Consider the following 21346-nt stretch of genomic DNA (forward strand, 5'->3'; position numbering starts at 1 on the left):
CCACTCAACATCCAGTTACACAACAAAATGAGCTATTTCACTGCCTACTTTGCCAACTGCAACGTCTGACTGAAGAAAATAATACTCTGATGTGCGAGGTGACTTTTAAGGTGCATCCAATATTAACAAGTTGCTCCATTTGCTCCATTTTACAGCTGCAATTAGTCTGGAGTTAATGGAGCTGCACTGTAGTTATTGTTTCAGTTATACAGACTGAGAAGTGTGAAAATATATACACGGTTGAAGATGGATGTAGTTCGACTGAGCACCAACGTGCTGAGGCTGTGCACACTTTAACCCCGTTTTGCTCTTTGAAGTTCAAAGAATGAACAGACGGACACTGGCAGTAAATTTAAAATCATTCAATAAACTTTAGGTGGTGTATATAGGTGTATTGCTTCGTCTGTGCGGTCTCATGTTAAAGAGCAACACTTACTGCTTATCCACTTTGCGTTGGGGTTGTGAACCTTTAAGTCTTTTCGAAACAGGTCTCCAACTGTCACCTTGCCCTTGAGAGCCAGACGGTCGTCTTCACCTGCAGAGGAAACAACCGCAGTCAATAAAGAAGAATCCACATGCATACTTGAGCTCAGCAATAGAAAAACATACCAAGCATGTAAACACCCAACACTTGTAGGTATAGCTAGCCTTCCACAAACAACTGAGAAGTGCAAATGAGACTCACTGACTTCACGATAATTCTGTAATTATGTGGGAAGGACGTTCAAGGCAAATCCATTTAACAACGGTAATAACTCATGAGTGAATGTCTGAGTCCTCCACTAACATACTCGCTACCTGAGTTCTTCCAAGAGCAAACTGCAAAAATCTCCTGTCTAATAATTTTAGTCAAAATCACAATAATAAACAAACCAAATCATGCACATGGGGGCATTTTTGTCCAGGTAAAGACATGAAACTTCCTTCCTGCAGCTGTAACTAACACCGCTGTTGTGTACAGCTCTCATTTCAGCCTGGAGGATTAGTTTCCCAGAGATATGATGGGATGTCTAATCCAGGATGTGTGAGACTGATTGCTGTTGTGGTTTTCTTCATTGCTCGCAGCATCTTCGGTTCCACCAGCAGCTGCCTGTAGCAGCGGGACAAATGGTCACAGATCAGTCAGAGATTCAGCTCAACCAAAAGGCAAACTGTGAGCTTCACTCGTGTTTGCAAACTCCTAAATTAGTCATCTCCCTCCATCCTCGCTGTCTGTTTCCCATGTGGCCTGTAAAACGTAGTGTCAGTTTGCGTTGGACTCCTGAGATCAGATTTGACACCAGCTGATCTCGCATTAACTTCTGTCACAGACAAGAACACTGTGCCAAATTCAGTCGTAAAATTACAATAAAATACCAGTTCCTGCTACATACTGTAACAAGAAAAGAACTCAGAGAGCACAGTACTCTGCCAAGGCTGTCCATTCCCCCACATGGCATTGTCAGAGATGTAGCATTTGTTTATTAGTTATTAATGATCAGAAATCACAGAAACATAGAATGTGACCACAAAAACAATGACCTTGCACTGAGCAAAGGCGTGTGTTACGTATGTATATGTTATGTATGGATACCGAATTGCGTGACCTAAATATGTAGTGCATGGAATGAACTGATGGGATTCTGAAACATCCCCACAATTTCATCTATTGTTCCTCGTATCATTTCCGATGGATAATTACCGATAAGGCCACAGCAGGGAACCTATAGTAGGATCACAATCATGTGATCGTCAGCAGGCAGCTGACATAGCGCTCACTTGTTGTCATGGTTACAGTGATGCTGTGTCACCATCTCGCAATTATACAGAAATCTTCAACAAATCCGTGGATCCAGGCTATAAGCTGCATCAATGCCAAAATCTAATCACTTGGTCTTTGTGTCATTTCTAACCTGAAAATTTCATCCAAATGCCTTCTTCCGTTTTGAAGCGATGTTGCGAAGAGTCAAACAGTCAAACGTACACCGATGATTACATAACTCTGCCGTGTCCTTTGGCAGAGTAAATATTAGGAACTTTAACAGCAGCTGACAGCCATTGGAAACATGCATGTCTTAAAGTTTTTCTTAAAAATGTCAACAGAGGAGGGACATTTGACTGAAAGAGCTGCGACTCTCTAAAGCTAAAGTGCTAAAGCTTTGTTCCATGTTTGCGGTTCAGGCCTCACTCTGACCCTCAAACATGGAATATACATTACTGTTCAAAAGTTTAGGGTCCTCAGACAATTTCATGCTTTCTATGAAAACTCACACTTTTATCCATGTGCTAACATAACTGCACAAGGGTTTTCTAATCATCAATGAGCCTTTCAACACCATTAGCTAACACAATGTAGCATTAGAACACAGGAGTGATGGTTGCTGGAAATGTTCCTCTGTACCCCTATGGAGATATTCCATTAGAAATCAGCCGTTTCCAGCTACAATAGTCATTTACCACATTAACAATATCTAGACTGTATTTCTGATTCATTTGACGCTATCTTCATTGGGGAAAAAAAACTGCTTCTCTTTCAAAAATCAGGACATTTCTAAGTGAGCTCAAACTTTTGATCCACAGTATATGTAATATATAACATACATAAGATATACCAGATACACTGAGATAGATGCAAAGATGTATAAACATTGACAATAAAGCAGAGAAAAGTCCAACAGAACAGGCAGGTACAGCAATAACTTCCTCTAAATGAGGCGCTTTCACTTCGGAGAATGACAGCGAATGTGTTCTTCTACCATTAGACAGATCAAGTGTGACAACGGGTGACATTTTACGGATTCAAAACAAGCCTTCACATTACCAGACTCAGCCTGTAGAAACTTTACCGAAACAAATACGACTACAAAGAAAAGAAATGAAGAAACCGAGGCAGAGACAAGACTGATTTTCTTTGTACTTCTGAACAACAAAAACTGAGAGAATATATAATGCCCTTCTGACACGTTTTGATCTCAAACGCCTTCCAAACAACTTTTTCCTGCTGGCAAGTGTTCACCTTTCAAAGAATAAAGAGCTTATCGGAGACAGAAAAAAGACACGAGGATGATAATAACAAAGCAGCATCATCTTAACTCCCTCTGGCCTTTGATGAACACTGGCTTCTGATCATTGGACCAGATGTGCATATTTACAGCAGATGCCTCCTGCGATTCATTTCAGCTTAATTTCATCCATCAATGCTCATCATGTCATCTGCAGCTCCATAATATGAATCATTTCACATCCATACGCTGGGTGGGAGGATCAAAAGAGAGAAAAAAAAGGCAATATACATCGAGCGCCTTTTTCAAGTTAGTGTTCTCAAGCTGAAGTTTCATCAAAAGTGGCTCCAAAAATGGCTTCGGTCTCCTGCACAAGGACCCTTGATGGACAGACTGGTTGCCATGGGGATGAAAGATGTGATATTTTGGCTACAGGACTGTCTTTCTAATGTGTGATGTTTAATCCTGCTGCTGAGCCTGTCTATGTTGGTGATGCGGCTGTCATTTTTGTTAAGAGGTAACATTTTAGTCTGCAAGTATCTTTTCTTAGGTCACTGCGCTCTTTCTCAAACCGTATTCTGGACTAAAAGCTGCACAAGAGGCTGTAGGCTGTGATTGCAAAGAGAAACGGGAGAAACCATGACGACAAAAGACATTTAACTGTATTTCTAAGGCGCATCTGTTCATAAATAATGGATTTTTATGACAAAGAAATGAGCAGCTGCTTAAGAACAATGAGCATGTGCAGCTATAATTGTCTATTAAAACCTGAAATAACACCAAAAAAAGCTTTGAATTGAGTCTGAAGATCCAAATGACGTCCTATTTGATGGTAAACAAACTGAATCTGTTTCTCTACCTGGCAGTAAAACATAATTCCATCTCCGCTTGGTTCGTACTTCCCCCTTATTTCATGTAAGTACAGCTCTGTATCTCCAATATGTATGTTCAGAGATGTTACATTCATAATGTCACTGTCTAATGTGTTTGAGAAGCAGTCTGCTTTAACATGATGCATTTAAGTGCTTGCAAACTCTGATATCAGCGATTCAGGAAGCATTTCCATAAATTACGGCGCTTCTTGCATTAACAGCCAGAGAGGGAGACTTATACTTAAAAACGAACACCCATTGCTTCCAAGACCTGAGCAAACGAGTTACCACAAAGCTGATTAAAGCTATCGACAGCAGGGAAATGTCTCCGTAATTGATTGTGGGTTTAAATCTGGTTTCTGGAGCAACTTTTCCTGCACTTCTAGAGACTTTAGTTTCGAGATGGCACCACCTACCGCTACACTGTAAAAAATGTTTGTACATTTAACAGTGAAAAACGTTCAAACCACGACAGTAAAAATCTGTAAACTCTAAAACCGTTTAATGCAGTTTATATAACATGGAATCACCATAAACAGGGTAATCAGGAGAAAATGGTGTTTTTTTTTTGTTTGTTTTTTTCTCCTTCACTCCTGCACAGTTTTTAATGGAAAAATGCTGTAATATGTAGAACAATACAGTAATTTCTGCATTTACTTCTGGAAAAGAATACATTATTTACCAGTTAAATGTGCATATTGTTGTGCTGATAATGGAAACATGCTGCAATATTTATAACAAGCAGCATGGCAATTTCTGCATTTATTACATGTAAAAAAATACAACTTGTACCGGTCAAATTGCTGTACTTTTATGTTAATAGCAGACATATGCTTTAATATTTATGACAGCTTAAATTGCAATTTTTGCTAAAATTAAAACATATTGCTAAATCCACTAACTGTTGTGCTGATAATGGAAGTTACAAAAACTTTATCATATATTGTATTTTCATGCAAATTTTAAAATTCTTAAAGGTTAAATATTTTTTTTACAGTAAAATATGGAATAAAGCACGTTTTTTAACTCTAAAATCAACAATATGAAAACATTCTGGTGACCACAGCTGCCAGAATTTTACTGTATTTTTTATTTTTTACAGTGTAGGGACAATCACAAAAGTACTTAGAATTTCTAATTAATTTGAACACAAAGTACTTTTTGATGTCTGAGATTCAAAGGATATTTCAGCCTAAACACTACTTGTAGTTTCAACAGTTTATTCCACCCAAATTGCACTTTTTAACGTTCTTGATTTCAAAGTTTATTCAAGACAAAATACGACTACACACGTGGACAAAATTGTTGGTACCCCTCAGTTAAAGAAGGAAAAACCCACAATTCTCACTGAAATCACTTGAAACTCACAAAAGTAACAATAAATAAAAATTTATTGAAAATTAAATAATCAAAAACAGCCATCACTTTTGAATTGTTGATTAACATAATCATTTAAAAAAACAAACTAATGAAACAGGCCTGGACAAAAATGATGGTACCTCTATAAAAGATTGAAAACTATTTGACCAGAGTGACATGATTAACTCAGGTGTGTCATTTAATTGACATCACAGGTGTTTCCAAACTCATAATCAGTCAGTCTGCCTATTTAAAGGGAGACAAGTAGTCACCCTGCTGTTTGGTGAAAAGGTGTGTACCACACTGAACATGGACAACAGAAAGCGAAGGAGAGAATTGTCCCAGGACATCCGAAAAAAAATTATAGACAAACATCTTAAAGGTAAAGGCTATAAGACCATCTCTAAACAGCTTGAAGTTCCTGTGACAACAGTGGCTCATATTATTCAGAAGTTCAAGACCCACGGGACAGTAGCCAACCTCCCTGGACGTGGCCGCAAGAGGAAAATTGATGACAAATTGAAGAGACGGATCGTTGGAATTGTATCCAAAGAGCCCAGAGCAACCTCCAAAGAAATTAAAGGTGAACTCCAAGGCCAAGGTACATCAGTGTCAGATCGCACCATTCGTCGTTGTTTGAGCCAAAGTGGACTTCATGGGAGACGACCAAGGAGGACACCACTGCTGAAAAAAACTCATAAAAAAGCCAGACTGGAATTTGCAAAAATGCATGTTGACAAGCCACAAAGCTTCTGGGAGAATGTCCTTTGGACAGATGAGACCAAACTGGAGCTTTTTGGTAAGGCACATCAACTCTATGTTCATTGACTCAAAAACCAAGCATAAGAAGAAAAGAACACTGTCCCTACGGTGAAACATGGAGGAGGCTCAGTAATGTTTTGGGGCTGCTTTGCTGCATCTGGCACAGGGTGTCTTGAAAGTGTGCAAGGTACGATGAAATCTGAAGACTATCAAGGCATTCTGGAGAGAAATGTGCTGCCTAGTGTCAGAAAGCTTGGTCTCAGTCGCAGGTCATGGGTCTTCCAACAGGACATCGATCCAAAACACACAGCCAAAAACACCCAAGAATGGCTGAGAGAAAAGCGTTGGACTATTCTAAAGTGGCCTTCTATGAGCCCAGATCTGAATCCCATTGAACATATGTGGAAGGAGCAGAAACATGCCATTTGGAGAAGACACCCATCAAACCTGAGACAACTGGAGCTGTTTGCTCATGAGGAGTGGGCCAAAATACCTGTTGACAGCTGCAGAACGCTCATTGACAAATACAGAAATCGTTTAATTGCAGTGATTGCCTCAAAAGGTTGTGCAACAAAATATTAAGTTATGGGTACCATCATTTTTGTCCAGCCCTATTTCATTAGTTTGTTTTTTTAAATAATTATGTTAATCAACAATTCAAAAGTGATGGCTGATTCTGATTATTTAATTTTCAATACATTTTTATTTATTGTTACTTTTGTGAGTTTCAAGTGATTTCAGTGAGAATTGTGGGTTTTTCCTTCTTTAACTGAGGGGTACCAACAATTTTGTCCACGTGTGTATATGTCCAAGTATTTTTAATATTAAAGGTTTATTCAATTCATTTAATAGTCTTTAAGTAGCTAGGGTTTCAAATGTTTATTCTATAATACTACTTTTGCTCCATTAAATATCAGGGTGTCATCAGCTACAACATGACTGTTTGTGGTGCCAAACGATGATTGAAAACACAGTTTGTTTTTCACACTGTGGAATGAAAAATAACTTGTTTTATATTCAGCATTCATGCTATGATTATTGTTCATGTGGGCCTGAAATTAGGTCTTTATGAGTCATCCACTCAGTGGGTAACGCGTAGGAGTATGGCGGAGCATGTGGTGGATTCATTTAAGAAAACTCAAAAAAAAAAAAAAGCGGTTTTGACCAAAGGTTGCGGTCTAAAAAAGGCATATGTATGTATATGTGACAATGTGTGATTCTTCTCAATGTGAGGAGGGGGAAACAAAAGTTTCACATTGCAAGTTTAAGTTTTAAGACACTAAAGCATCCTGCAAGTTCATACATTTTCATTGTGGACTCCATATCAGGGCAGCGTGTCTGTACTGTTTCTATAATCATGCAGTCATTACAATGGTTTGATAAATGTGACTGAATGTCACAGTGACATTACGTGGGAGTAAATGCTCGTTAACAACAGGCAAAGCTGTGGTGAAGTCTAACTTGAAGTCCAAAGTCACGTTAGTGATTTTATGAGGCTGTGCTTTGAGCAAAACACTAATATCACTATCCAAACATCCTCACAAAGTTCACTAAATACAGCTGATATCATTCATCTTGCAGGTATTTGCAAACCAAAATATAAGACCAATTAAAATTTGACCTTTAGATGGCATTAAATTAAAAATTTAAGAGCGAAAAACCACATTAGATTTTATTCAGAGCATTAATGAATGCACCGGAATAATCTATGCAATAGCTGGTGTGGGACTTACCAAAAGAAAAAGAAGTCCACCTCATCGTGGCACAAATCTGTTTTTCTGTGTCTCGTTTTTGTCATTTTGTGTCTCGTTTTTGTCATTTTGTATCTCGTTAATGTCATTTTGTGACTCACTTCTGTCATTTTATGTTGTTTTGTGGACTTCGTGTGTCATTTTGTCATGTTGTGTTCAGTTTTGTGTAACATTTGTGCCGTTTTGTCTGATTATTCCTTTGTGTCTTGTCTCTGACATTCTGTTTGTGTCTCATTGTGACAGTTATGTCTCCTATCTGTCATTCTGTGTCTCATTTTTGTCACGTTGTATGTCATATTATATTTTGTGCCTAGTTTTTGATGTCTCATTTGTGCCCATTTTTTTTTCCAGTTCACAGGATTCTTTGTTTTACATTCTTTTTTTTTTTGACTGCAAAGAAAAGGAGGAACGACAAAAACTTCTCATTTTTCTTTTGTGTTATGGTTGTGATGTTTTGTTTGCTTTCTGTAATTCTACCTCATCAAAAAGTCAGGTAAACTCTGCATACGTCGCCATGTGCGATGTGTTTGGAGTTAATGGCATAAAAATGCAACCACAATTGGGTGTTCAAAACAATTCCACAGGCTTTAGAAATGATTTTGTGTATCAGCAGTGATGGAAAAACCATTATCCAACATGCCATATCATGTATTTGCAAACTGCTAGGGCTTAAGACAGATCAGCTCATGATCAAACCGGGGATTAACATCAGCAACACACAGCAGTGATGGACACACTATAGACACAAGGGGTTTTTCTAAATGCTCCAGCTTCAAATGTTTCCTCAGCAGGCGTAACGGTCGCCATGTCCCCTAATTTTAATCTGACACACGCTTTGATCTGTGAGTTGTGGAGAAATCATTGCTAAAGAGCAGATGGACGGAAGAAGGGGAGGTTCAGACAGAAGCCGGAAAACAAAATGACACAAAACATCTTCCTCTTGTCATGAGAATATCATCACATTAGACACTGCTGAAAAAAAAAAACCCCAGAACTGTTTAATGTCAGCTGTTGGATCAGCGTGAGATCTCAACAACTGCATGTTTTAGATCATATGTCAGAGAAACAAGACTGCAGACAACCAAATGTCTGCAGAGAATCTAAAACATTTAAAGCACAGCAGGGCGAAAACTGTACCTATGATCCAATTTTGAAACCTTATATGTATATCAGTGTTATTTATTCAACTCAAAGAGTGTACATCTAAACACAAGTACAGCTCTAAATATCATTGTTAATAAAATGTTTTATAAAATATACCAAAAAAAGTGAAAAATAACCAACATGTTTAGAAACATAAACAAAAGGCATCTTAGTAGCTGTTAACTGCAAATATTCAGAATTTTGCTAAAGATCTTAATAAATAATGGAAACCGATGATCTCAGCTGCTGTTCAGTAACTTTCTAAAAAAAAAGATCAACTTACTCAGTGTTTTTCATGTTTATTTTTGGGGAAAAAAAACAGTTTCTTTTGAAATTACAACTTCTCTGCAATTCAAAGGGTTTCATATGCTTCAAAGGATTCATAACTGGCTTAATGAGGGATTTGCCGTCTGTACTTAGACTTCTTCAGACCAGACCTCGCGCTACGGTCGGCCTCACTCCATTTCATTTACCGAGCTTACAGCGCTCTGGGAGGATGCAACGGTGAAGCCCTAAGAGTGCAAGAAGAAGCCGAGGTACGTAACAACGTGGCTGGAAAGCAAAAGTTCAACAAACTGAGGCTGGCTGCTGAGGTGTTTCTAGCCAAATCAGCACCACAACTACTCTAGGAGTTGGGAATCCTTGGAAAGGCTGGCAGATAAATAGTCAAAAACCTCTCCAAAGCTGCTCAGGATGGGAGTCAGTGGAGAGAAAAGACTCCCTGAATGAAATCCATTTAAAGTGGACAGTTGGATTCAATGCTGACTCCAATGGAACACGCCACTAAAAAGTAAGCTGGAGCCAATTTGACAACCCAGAAGACGCCACCGCTCATTTGGTGATCCCGCAGAGCCTCGGCAGTCTGTTTTAGGAGCGTAATTAAAGAACACTAACAGCTAATTCTACTACCATCTACTGAGAACTTTGAGGTACAAGACTGCATTGGGATTGGGATTGGTCTCACGGGACCCAAAGCAACAAGTCAACAAATGAAGCTAAGAAGAAGATTAAAACAGGTTTTTACTGTACAAGTGCACAGAAAGTAACTCTGGGCACCTATTCCCATTGCTTAATTAAGTGTATTGTTGCAAGATTAAAAAAAAAAATCTAATTTCCTGACTTAGATAAGCCTTTTAAGTCAACATTTTTTAATGGGCTGGGTTGACATAATGATGTTGGTAATTGTGTGTAATTTAAACTGAGATTCTTGTGTAAATTGATTTAAAAATAAATTCAAGTTAAGGTGACTTAATGAAATTGGCTTGATAACTTAATGCTGCTTCATCCTGAGTTCAGGATTTCAAGTTGCAAATACACCAGGACAATTTCAGATGGTTGAGACTGGTAGTTATAAATAGAAGTGGAAAAGTTCATTCCCCTGAATCCATGCAGTTTGTTGGTTCAGCGTAATTTCATGATAAATTCTCATAACTCAAAAAGATTGGTAAAAACTGTTGCGTTAATTTATTCTGCTGGGCCCGAACATAATTTTTCATGTTATTCTGATATTCAAAGACATTTCTCAGTTGTTTCTGATAAAGACGGGAAAAAAATGAATTGGCTACAACAAATGAGCAAAGTTCTGCTTTACAACTTGCAGAAATCTGGTGCTTCTGGGTCAAGGAGACATATCTGTTCCCTTTTCTGCAGTTAAAGTAAGCTAATCCCCAAAAAAAAGCATTCTTTCCTGCATGAAATGTGCGCTGACCTGTTGTATAAAAGTTCATTCTTACGAATGTTCTTGTAAATTGCAGAGGTTTGTTTTGTTTTTGATGTGATATTAGTTCACGGACAGAAATAATTGATGTATTTGTTGTGCTCCCTCTGGGTTATCACCTTAAACCAATGTTTGTTTTGATACTCTTTCTAATTTAATTCCTTTAGAAGAGGCTTTCGGATCATGGTAACGTCCAGCTTTTAATTCAAAATCCCTGTTCAACCAGTTATCCAATGACAATTGCACACCTGATTTAGCCTGTGCTACGGTTTCATTTTGTACTATGGAAATGTGTTGTCCTCAAGCTGTGATTTAAACCCAAGGGAACTCTTCGCTCATCTATTACATGAGGCAGGTACAAACAGATTCCCGCACACTGTCTAACTTGCAATGACAAATTTATTAATGCAACCAACTCCGCATACCCCTGGGAGGTATGAAACACCAAAAGAGAAAAAAGCAGACAATCTAAATATTATTTATATAGAGCATGAATCAACAGTAATGCATTTCCACGCTGAAAAACACCTGCATTTTGTGAGAAGTTGCACAGAGAATCCTGTTTTTACTGAATGTAACTAATTTTGTGCCGTTGGTATTGGCAGGTATGCATCTCATTACTACTGCACAGGAAAGTAGTGCAATTTCCTTTCAAGACTAGAAAAGATACAAAATCCGAGAGATTTTATATTGTATAGGAGTGAACGGTGAAAATGTTGTGTGCAGGGATTGACTGAAAAGAAAACAGCCCAACACAGAGATCTACCTTCAACCATCTGGTTCTTTTGAAGACTGCAAATGCAATTTGTCTACAATATGCACAATGTCAAGGTAAGTAACCTCCACATTTAGCGGACTCCTCCTACTGCAGAAGGACCACTGTCTTGGCTATCTGGCAGAGTCAGAGAGAATCACGACAACATACACTGCTCATCCAAAAAGAAAAGTCGCACTCTAATATTTCAGTGGACCGCCTTTAGCTCTGAGAATGACACACATTCGCCGTTGCATCGTTTCGATAAGCTTCTACAATGTCACAACATTTTTTCCTATCCAGAGGGGTATTCATTTTCTACCATAATGTGAAAATGACGTCTCATGCTCCCTGATCCACTCATTCTCAATGTGAGCCCCATGAATCCTTACATCGTCATCTTGGAACATGTCCATGGCATCAGGGAAGAAAAACTCGACTGATGGAAAGACCTGGTCAGTCATGATTTTGAAACAGACTTCATTCTTTGGGAAAATAACGCTGCTGAACCTGACCAGCCCTAGATCATATCCCTAACCCCCACAGGCTGGTAGGCACTAGCCATGATGATGGCATCACTTCACCCACCTCTCTTCTTACCCTGATGCCCCCATCACTTTGGAACAGTGCTCTTTCATTGCCCCAGAGTCCAATCTTGATGCTACCTAGCAAATTGAAGCCTTTTGTTTGATTAGCCTCACTGATGAGTGGTTTTCTTAGAGCTACAACTGTTTAGTCCCAATCCTTTGGGATCCTTGGAAATGCTCTTACTTTCACTATTAAACATAGCAGTGAGTTCTACTCTTCATTTCCTAGGATCATCTAAGACTTTGTTCTGACCACATTTGTCCCTCGACGATGATGGTTCTCCACTATCCTTCAGGTTTTAATAATGTGTTGGACGGTTCTTAACCTGATTTTAGTAGTTTCCTTGGTTGTTTTCTTTGCTTAATGCAAGCCAGATGTTTGACCCTTATGAGACAGATTAACATCCTTTCCATGACCACAGGATATGTCTCCCAATATGGTTGTTTAGTTAAATGAGAAGCTCCTCACTGCATCAGCTAGAGTTAAATAAGTTGTTGAAGCTGAAACGTATTCATCACTGCAGTAATTATCCAATGGAAGAATCTTATCCGTTTGCTTAGTTAAATCCAGGTGGCGACTTGTGCAAAAGAAACACAGAGGGATGTAAGAAGAGGACAAGGTTGACCAGATTCATTGTAAATAGAATAAATCCAAGTTATAAGGAAATAGAGTAAAAAAATTACAGTTCAAGAGGTGAAATATGAATAATATTTCTCAAGAAGAACATGAAAGAAAAGTTTTTCAGCTTGGCTTTGCTCAAACAGAACATACTTGCTGGTATTCGGATTGAAAATGGAAGCTTTGCCATCCGAGATGCTCTACATAGCATCCATCCTACACATCCATTTCTTCTCAAACAAGACGGTTGCAAGCCTCCACCAATCCTCTCTGAGTAATGGTGATATGTCACCTTGCTTTGTGGTGCAAATCCGGTCCCTTTTTCATCCACTGAGTCTACATCAGATCAGTAGTGTCTGAGAAAATGTCTTTGACACACAGATGAGCAAAGAGAGCTTTTTTCTTTTTTTCTCTTCGTCTTCTTCTCCCCGGCAAGTAAACAAAAATATGACTTCCCATTTTTCACCAATCAAAGCGGGTTTATATTGCAACGGCACAACAATGACTTGCATCATTCTCCAAACTTGTACATCCTCCGTGTGTGCGGCATATTGTGCCGAGCAGATGGACCGACGCCGGCTGAGCCTCAGTTCCGCCCAGATTTCATCATGGGGGGCAAAAACACCTTTGAAGGCATCTGCTTGGTGCATCAGTTGAGTTTTGAGTGTGATTATCAGAGTTGCCAGACTGTATAGGCTGCGGGGAAGCATAATAGCGCACATAAGTTGCAGCCTCCTGTCAGATGGCGAGGTTTAGAGGGGATAAATGCTGAATTCATAATGAGTTATGTTCACTCGATTTATGGCTCCGAAAGGAAAGCAGTCGCTGGAAAGATGAAGCCATACATGTGCAAAGTTTACGTTCAAATTTACATTTTTATATGTGGGGCAATCCCTTAAAGGCAAATCCATTTTCTGTATTTAAGTATGTCTTTATCTCATCCTCACAGAGTGCTGTGATCACTGGCAAAATGTTGAATTAGTCAGGGAAAAAAGAAAAAAGAAAAAAGAGAGAGAACCAGCAGCCCCAGCAGGGTCAGTTAAAATGAGCAGTTTATATGCTAATGTACAACCTCTTTTCAGTACAATGCAGAGGACGCTTCGATCGAACGCTGAAGCTGGAGTTTTGGAAATTTAAGCGTCTTTTATGCGGCTGAGCCAAAGACAGGAATTTTTCAGTGCCGACAACAAAATTAAAGCTAATCATAGTCTGGTTTTTCAAGTGAAACTAGATATTCGACACCTGGAAAGGAGACTGAACAAAAGAGTGGTTTTATATGCAAACTTGTAGCTGTGTTATGTCATTTTCTCGCCCTTAATTCCTTCCCGGATCCGAGGTTTGCTGATGGGGAAATCGAATCTGGTAAGATGGGCTGAAGTGGCTGGAAGTACGGCTCAGTGTATGTTGATTTATTGCAATGGGGAATATCTTTTGAGGAAGTGGGTTTTATATTGGCTTGTTTTGACTTTTGTTTTGGTTTGTTCCAGGTGCCAATGCAATGTAAAGTCGGTAAAATGAGATTTATCACCCGGCCGCAGCTCCCCGAAGCTCTAACCGAGTGTGTCAGCATCTTTCAGCTCATTGTTTCAGCCTCACAGTCTGCAACTTTACTGTTTTGGTGAAGTCTCACAGCTACCATAGTGGGGTTTTCATCCACTGCAGACAGCTGTTTTCAGTGGGAAAAAAACACACAAAAAAGTTCTGACAAAGTTCTTCCCACTTCCCCCAAGTGGCCACAAAAAAAATCCCATATTGCAGGTTTAACTTAGTTTGGAGAAGTTTAAATGTGCCAGCTGTAGAAGTTGGACCAGAAACAGGGATTCTGTGTGTGTCTTCTTCTCTAAGTTTCCGATCACCACCAGCAGTGTTCAAAGGTGCTCTTTACTCTTTGATGAAATAAAGAATCGATGCACAAGTGAAACTAAAAGCCCAACACTGGTTAGACATGTTTTGCTACTCACAAAATAAGCCAAAATCCAGCCGAACGCTTAATGCAGCAGAATTCTGGCTGCCAGACACCAAAGTGTATTATTAACAGTTGCACTAAGTCATTAAGGTATTTGTACTCACGGACCTGGACAGTGTTCGGTTGCTTCACCAACCATGGACAGATTTATAATGGGATTCCAGCATTTTCAGACTTGATATGTTTACATTTCACCGCTTAAAATGCAAAGTCAGAAACTAAAGCTCAGTCGCTTCATAGCAATTTAGTAGATTATTAAAAAACCTGTGTATAAGATGAGCTGATTTTCATTCGAGATCATAGGTCTGGAACGACTGGTGATAACAGAATGACATTTAATCAACTCGCTTGTAACTTTTAAGCAACACATATTCAAGTTTAAGACAGTGCCACAGTTAATAATAGGAGAAACAACACTGTTTACCTGCAATCACAAAGATGTCAGCTGCTAGAAAGTTCACCGACGTAACTCCAGTCCCATAACACAATCAAAATTTTTGTGTTGTCTTAATAATGCTGTCCTGACGGGTCTAATGGAGCTCAGGATTCATCCAAAGAAGCTTTAGCACAAACTACTCGTCTGTACAAACCTGAAATCTGATGTGCTAGAAGAACACAGAGCACTGTTTACTGTCTCATAAGGCTCTTGTTGCTGTGCTATGTGTGTAAATGCACACATCAGTGTCGATTTAAAGAGGCTGTGTGATGCCACAGGAATACCAAAGGAAATAATCACCAAACAGGATTTCAGTTGTTTCTTGTGTTTCTTCAAAATCTCAAATTTTAGCACAAAAACAGCAAAATCTGAACAACTTTATAGTCTTTGACATTTCAAATCTCCCTGAGTCACGTTAAATAGCTGTATTTCTGCCGACATATACACATTTTATATAACAGATGCCTGTGGGAGGCGTAGCGCAACCTGGACACCAGGCGGGGCTTAATCAACCCCCGCGGGGTCGCCTAGGTGACGGTGTGTGATGTTGAAAAGACCCGAATCACCTGATGATCCCCAGGAAACATCACAGACGATGCATCCTGGTGCATCAACATCACGAACCGTATGTTAAAAGAGAAGTAAGAGAGCAGACATAAAAGTTGATTTGTGATGCTGCAGAGATCTGTGTGTGTATGTGTGCACCTCTGCTGAATAAACAGACACAAACTGAAGCTTTTGAACTCGCTGCAGTATTTCTAATATTTTTCTTGTAACGTGCAGGAACATATCACCCCCTTCTTTAAACATTCAAGCTCTACACTGTTAGGTTTTAGAACCAGAAATACGTGGGGCTCTGCAGTAAATATAGGAAATCAGTGGTGGATCACTGGGCCTACAGGACAGAACCAAAGCTTTGGCACCATGTTCTCTGCTCTAATGCTAACCATTGCTTCATAGCAGCAACCAAGTGTATAACTGGTAGGCAGGAGCTCCTTAACAAATGAAGATAAATTGAAAATAAATGGTAAATTACAACTGACAGATCAGATCCATCAAAGGGGTTCATTAAAGGAGCATATTTTGTACTGTGTTCTGAGGGAAAGTAACAGTATTTACTCAGTACCGAATGCATGGCTGCACCCGAGCCAAGACAGGCGGTTGGTCCATATTTCTTTCTGACTCAGACTTACTGCATCTGTGGAAACAGAGCTCATGTACGGAAAAGAAGCGTGTTTGACATTGTAGTCACCTGATAAGGCAGGTGCTTGAAAAGTAATCAGCTCTGTGTTAGCAAACATAAAACATTGTGGTGGTTTAGCTACCAATGGGCACCATGACAGAGACTTCTGTGGCAGGCAATGGTGTCCAACTACAGCTTAGTTTCTGAAGATGAGCTGAAGCATAGACAGACAGCATTCCTGTAACTGAGTGACTAATATAATCAAGCCAATTTTGTGGTCAAAAATGTCAGCATTTTAAAAAAAATGTGGACTTCTGAGTTTTAACATCCACCGATCATTGATTGAATGCGGCTGATTATTGAGAAAATTCAGATCCAGGGTTTGAAATGCCATGCTGTGTAATGTCAGAATCATGAATAAGGCCTACAATATGTTTAAAATCTCATTACAATCACAAACAGAAACACACACATGAATGTACAGTACATAATACTAAATGCCACTGAAAGAGCAATTTTTCTTGCCTAAGAGGCTATAATTGGAGATTCAGTTTCACGCCATCATCTCTGTGACTGGCTGCTTTCAGCTGCACCAAATTAGCATGGCATGTGATCCTCCCACAGTTTCCGTTAGCTGTCACTCTGTCAATCAGCCTGACATCCCTCAGTCGGAAGGAATACCCAGATGCCAATAGCGAACATCTGACCTAGTTGTACTGACGTAGAGAACAGAGCAACCTCTTAGCAATGTGGAGCTATCGGTTACAGCAGATGTGGGTTGTCAGAGGAGGGAGAAGGGAGAAGGAGTCCAAAACCCTGCGTGTGTGCCGAGCGCGAGTGCATGTGTGTGAGAACAAAGTGCTTGTCGGATGCAGTTAGAAGCTGGCTGGCTTGTCTGGGAGGGAACATCCATCAACAAAGCCTCTTCCTAACTGAGTGGAAACAACATGCTATCTCATAACTCCTCGCAGGAGCTGCACCGCTACAGTTTGCTGCTCAGAGTGGGGCACCTTTGTTCCCAAAATGTTTCTCCTTGAAGTGTAATTAGAGCAAAACAAGTTGCTCTGAATGACTAATGGAAATAGCCTTTTAATAGGAAAATCTCCCAAAAGCATTTAGAAAGTGTTAGTGGTGTACCTTGCACTCATGGGCGCATTCACGCTGCAAAATAAAACTGGTTTTAAAGACTGTTGCTTAAAAGTATACTTGGTTGCTGTTGATTAATAACCCACCTTTATTCTGTAGAACTACTCAAACACAAATTCAGTTTCTGACAGTTTTTCTTTTCAGATAAAGTGATCATTTTAGGATTAAGCAACAGTCGCAACTACCTTATTTCCTCATATGTAATTTGTTTCTCATTCAAACACAGGAGTGGCCAAGCATCCCTTGACTGATTTATAACAACTGCAGCAAAACAAGTCGTTGTGATAACAGCGACTGAGAATCACGGCCCATTTTCTTCACAGTCACACACGGAGGGATTCGTCTTAAGAAGCAGAGATAACAATTTCTCCACTGACGGAGCCTGAATAGACCACCGAGCCATATATAATGGAACGCTCACTGCGTCTTTGGGGATCGTCATCTGCAGTGTGTGAAACAAAACGCCTTCTTCAGCAGTTATTTGTAATTCGAACACCACAGCACTGTAGACTCTCCACATATTAGTTTTTCTCCGACAAGAGAAAAAGTCAATTCTATGCACACTTTCTTAGTTATTAAGCGCACTAAGTGGAATCTTGCATCCATTAGGGCTTAAATTATTAATTATGTAGTGCAAAAGGTGCTATGGCTCATGAAAAAACAGGATCCAAAATGTGCTACGTGGCCAAATGAGCATAAAGTTGAGGGTGTTGTTCACAGTTGTGCAAAGACTGAAAAAGCTGAGCTTGAAAGAGAAGTCTAAACCTGCCTTACTTGGTTGTGCTATCACACCCAGTCAGTTACTGTATAAAATGGATGTGAATACTGGACTGCCAGTTTTGGAAAATCGCAAAAATTGTCAAATGCAGCCTCATCAAAAACCTGATGACAGGAAGATATCGAGGAAGAGTGTTTGAGACGCTGATCGACCCATCAGGAAGCACTGCCTGGAGAATACTGATGCCTCTGCAAACATATTGCTGCTGAATATGTGAAAAGTTTCCAAACCACAAGCATCCAACCCTCTGTAAAAGCTTCCCACAAGGTTTTAGCACCGAGTTAAACCGGAGCAAGTCGAGTATGTATCGGCATGAATTCTCTAGCAGGTCCTCAGGGCAAGTAACTCTCTGAAAAACCACAAATTATTATTTGCACGTCTAATTTTGTAGAGATTGTAGATCCCATCTGGTGAAAATCAAGTTGTTGATTCTTTTTTTTAACTTTTTTAACCTGTCCATATGGTGTCTTTTCAATATTAGAAGCCTTCCACAGTTATATACACTACTGGTCAAAAGTTTGGAGTTGTTTTTGAGAGAAAAGCTGTTTTTTTTTGCTTTTTTTATTTTTTTGCAATGAAGATAACATTAAATGAATCAATGATGTTTAATGGAATATCTCCATAGGGGTACAGAGGAACATTTCCAGCAACCATCACTCCTGTGTTCTAATGCTACATTGTGTTAGCTAATGGTGTTGAAAGGCTCATTGATAATTAGAAAACCCTTGTGTAGTTAAGTGAGCACACGAATACAAGTGTGAGTTTTCATGGAAAACAAAAGATTGTCTGAATTTTTGAATGGTAGCGTATATGTAACTAGTCTAAGGAACCAATCATGTCAATGTGCATCTTGGGCCTTTTTGTATCATTTATGTTCTGCAGAAACGGATTGTAGTTCCACCACATATTGTTGAATTACTTTAATATTACACTACATTTCCATTGTGTAGCCCAGTTTTACAGCATTTGAACAGAGTTAAAAGTGAGCTGGTGTGCTTGAGCTGCAGCTAGTGGAGAGTAGATTTGCATATTCCAACGGAGTCGAAATTACATCAAAGTTAAATCTACTTCAGCCAGTTTGATGCTGATATGGATTATTTTCATGGAAGAAAAAATATAAATACATAATTTTCATTCACAGAGACAATATTTTAGAGGCCTAATGAATGTCCAGGGGAGAATTTTAAATAAACAAGACACAACATGTTAATTCTGAGGTCATTTTTTCCTACTTTTGAACATTTAAAGTCTAGATTTTTACCTCTTTTCAGCGCATAGATAACCAGCTACTGGCGGTGGTCTTTGGCCTACATCTTATGTAACTATTGATAAGGAATAGGACAATTGCACAAAATAATGTATGTGTCGTATAGGAGAAGCCGGCAACACCAAAAGGCTATTTCCAGATTTCTGGTTTGTTAATTGAAACATAACTAACAAGTCAGGCATGAACATCCGAAGAGTAGTTAAGAGTCACCACTTCCTTTATCTCTGCAAGCACAAAATATATTTGACTTTGCAGAATCCATGGATTCAATTAACAGTCCATCTTCAACACGATAACCCCCAGAAGGAGTGAAATAAACCGTCTGCACAAACAAACCAGTGTCCTTGAGGAATGATTCATGGAGCTTAGGATACCTAATTAAACCGCACCAAACTTTCAGCACCAGATTTTCACAAGCCCAGAGCTTATTTTAATACCCCCAGAATCATCAAAAAACCCCGCTATCTCCCAGTTTAACGGGCGAGTCTGCTTGAGGCCGTGCAGTAGCTTTAAGGTCCACAGCTTGTCTCAAGAGTTGGAGCTGAACAGGGTTTCTGCTCGAGCACACAAAGTCAACGCCGAGGGGGGGCAGATTAGTCCGAGGTACAAGATGGAGACGCCACCTGCCCGGCCTCCGCTTGCCTCCCGACTCCCGCTTTCCCGCCTTGTTTGGAGGCGGCACCGAGTTCATCTGAGTCCAATAACAAACGCCCCAGGACAGGAAGAGGCCACAGGGAGGAGGCAGTGATGGCTATCAGGCCTTGTTGCTTTGACACCTGCCGTCGCTCAAAAAATCCCTACTGTGGTGGTATTTTTACTCGGACACCTGTCTACATCCCCGAGGATTACGTACGAAAACATTGGATTTCTTCGATAATCGCTGACCCTGCTTTGGTACCACACCCCCGGCTATTCAAGGCCGCATTACCTGCAATTTTCTGCGACAGTAAATCATAAACAAGGGCACAGTGATTACTGTCTTTGTAACTGAATTACAGCGCACACACAGTGACAGTCGAATTGACGGATTGGACTCTGGCAGTGCATAAAAACCATATCGAGGAGCTTTATGAGGCCGAATCTAAACAGCTGGTCTATTGATTAAACTTTAATCTAAACCTGCAAACGGAAAATCCTGAAGGTCACTGTGAAAATCAGAAGTCTTAAAATAACCGAGGGAGTCCAAAATGGGCTAAGCGAAGGAGACATACGGGAGTGGTGTTTATGAAGAAGGTAATGTGGACTCCAATGAAGGTTTCTGACCTTCACTAGATGTTACACTCATGTGGGTGTTAAAAGTGACATTATAGCGGGTGACACTGCACTGGCTGCATGGGGGTTGCACTGACTCTTTATTCTTTGCATTGCTTGGATTGATTGTGAAAGCTAATGGGCATGTCTGTGCATGATAATGGCTGTGTAAACAGAGCGATGTGTAGTGCACGGTGTAGAGGACCCCTCCCGGTCCCGTACCTGGTGTCAACAGGATGACGGAGGTGACGATCAGCGAGCAGATGACCAGAATGACAAGAAGGGCGATCGCTATTCCCTTCCAGTTCCTCTGCGGAGGGTTGCTGCCCACCAGCTCCTACGGAAAGCGACAGAAAGGAGGGAAAGAAAGGGTCAGTCAGAAATCGGCGAATCAGATTCACAAAAGGTCGGCACGTGAGCGAAATGGAATGAACAACAGGTGGCGTGGAACGATAAAAAGTTAGGCAGGAAACATCTTTAAAGTGAGGAGGAATGAGAGGAGGTATAAATGGCAAACTCGTGAAAAGGAAAAAAAAAAAAGATGCCAGTCAAGGACGAACGTGAGGCAGAGTCGCAGCCTCTCGGTTCTCAAGGAGACACATAGCAGCAGCAGTAAGAGGAGGAGGTAGAGGAGGTAGAGGAGGAGGGGGAGAATTCCTAATGAGCCGAGCATCAGCGGCCATCACGCGCAAACGAATGTGACAGATAAAAATGGAGTCCACGACACGTCGGTGAATTGCATGCTTGACAACAGCGCAGGGAGAAGCTTTGGGG

At 40.1% G+C, this 21346-nt stretch overlaps 1 protein-coding gene across 5 annotated transcripts in view; it reads right to left on the reverse strand.

Annotated features, from left to right (window-relative positions):
- dpp6a (dipeptidyl-peptidase 6a) overlaps positions 1-21346 on the reverse strand; it is a 290499-nt gene that overhangs the window by 79934 nt on the left and 189219 nt on the right. For all 5 annotated transcript variants that reach the window (XM_051940642.1, XM_051940643.1, XM_051940644.1 and 2 more), the window contains 2 exons: positions 20795-20909; positions 437-535 (listed from right to left, as the gene is read on the reverse strand). In XM_051940642.1, the coding sequence (XP_051796602.1) occupies positions 437-535; positions 20795-20909 (214 nt within the window). The remainder of the gene's footprint in view (positions 1-436; positions 536-20794; positions 20910-21346) is intronic.

This window comes from Acanthochromis polyacanthus, chromosome 20 (assembly GCF_021347895.1).
Source record: "Acanthochromis polyacanthus isolate Apoly-LR-REF ecotype Palm Island chromosome 20, KAUST_Apoly_ChrSc, whole genome shotgun sequence".
Taxonomy (NCBI): domain Eukaryota; kingdom Metazoa; phylum Chordata; class Actinopteri; family Pomacentridae; genus Acanthochromis; species Acanthochromis polyacanthus.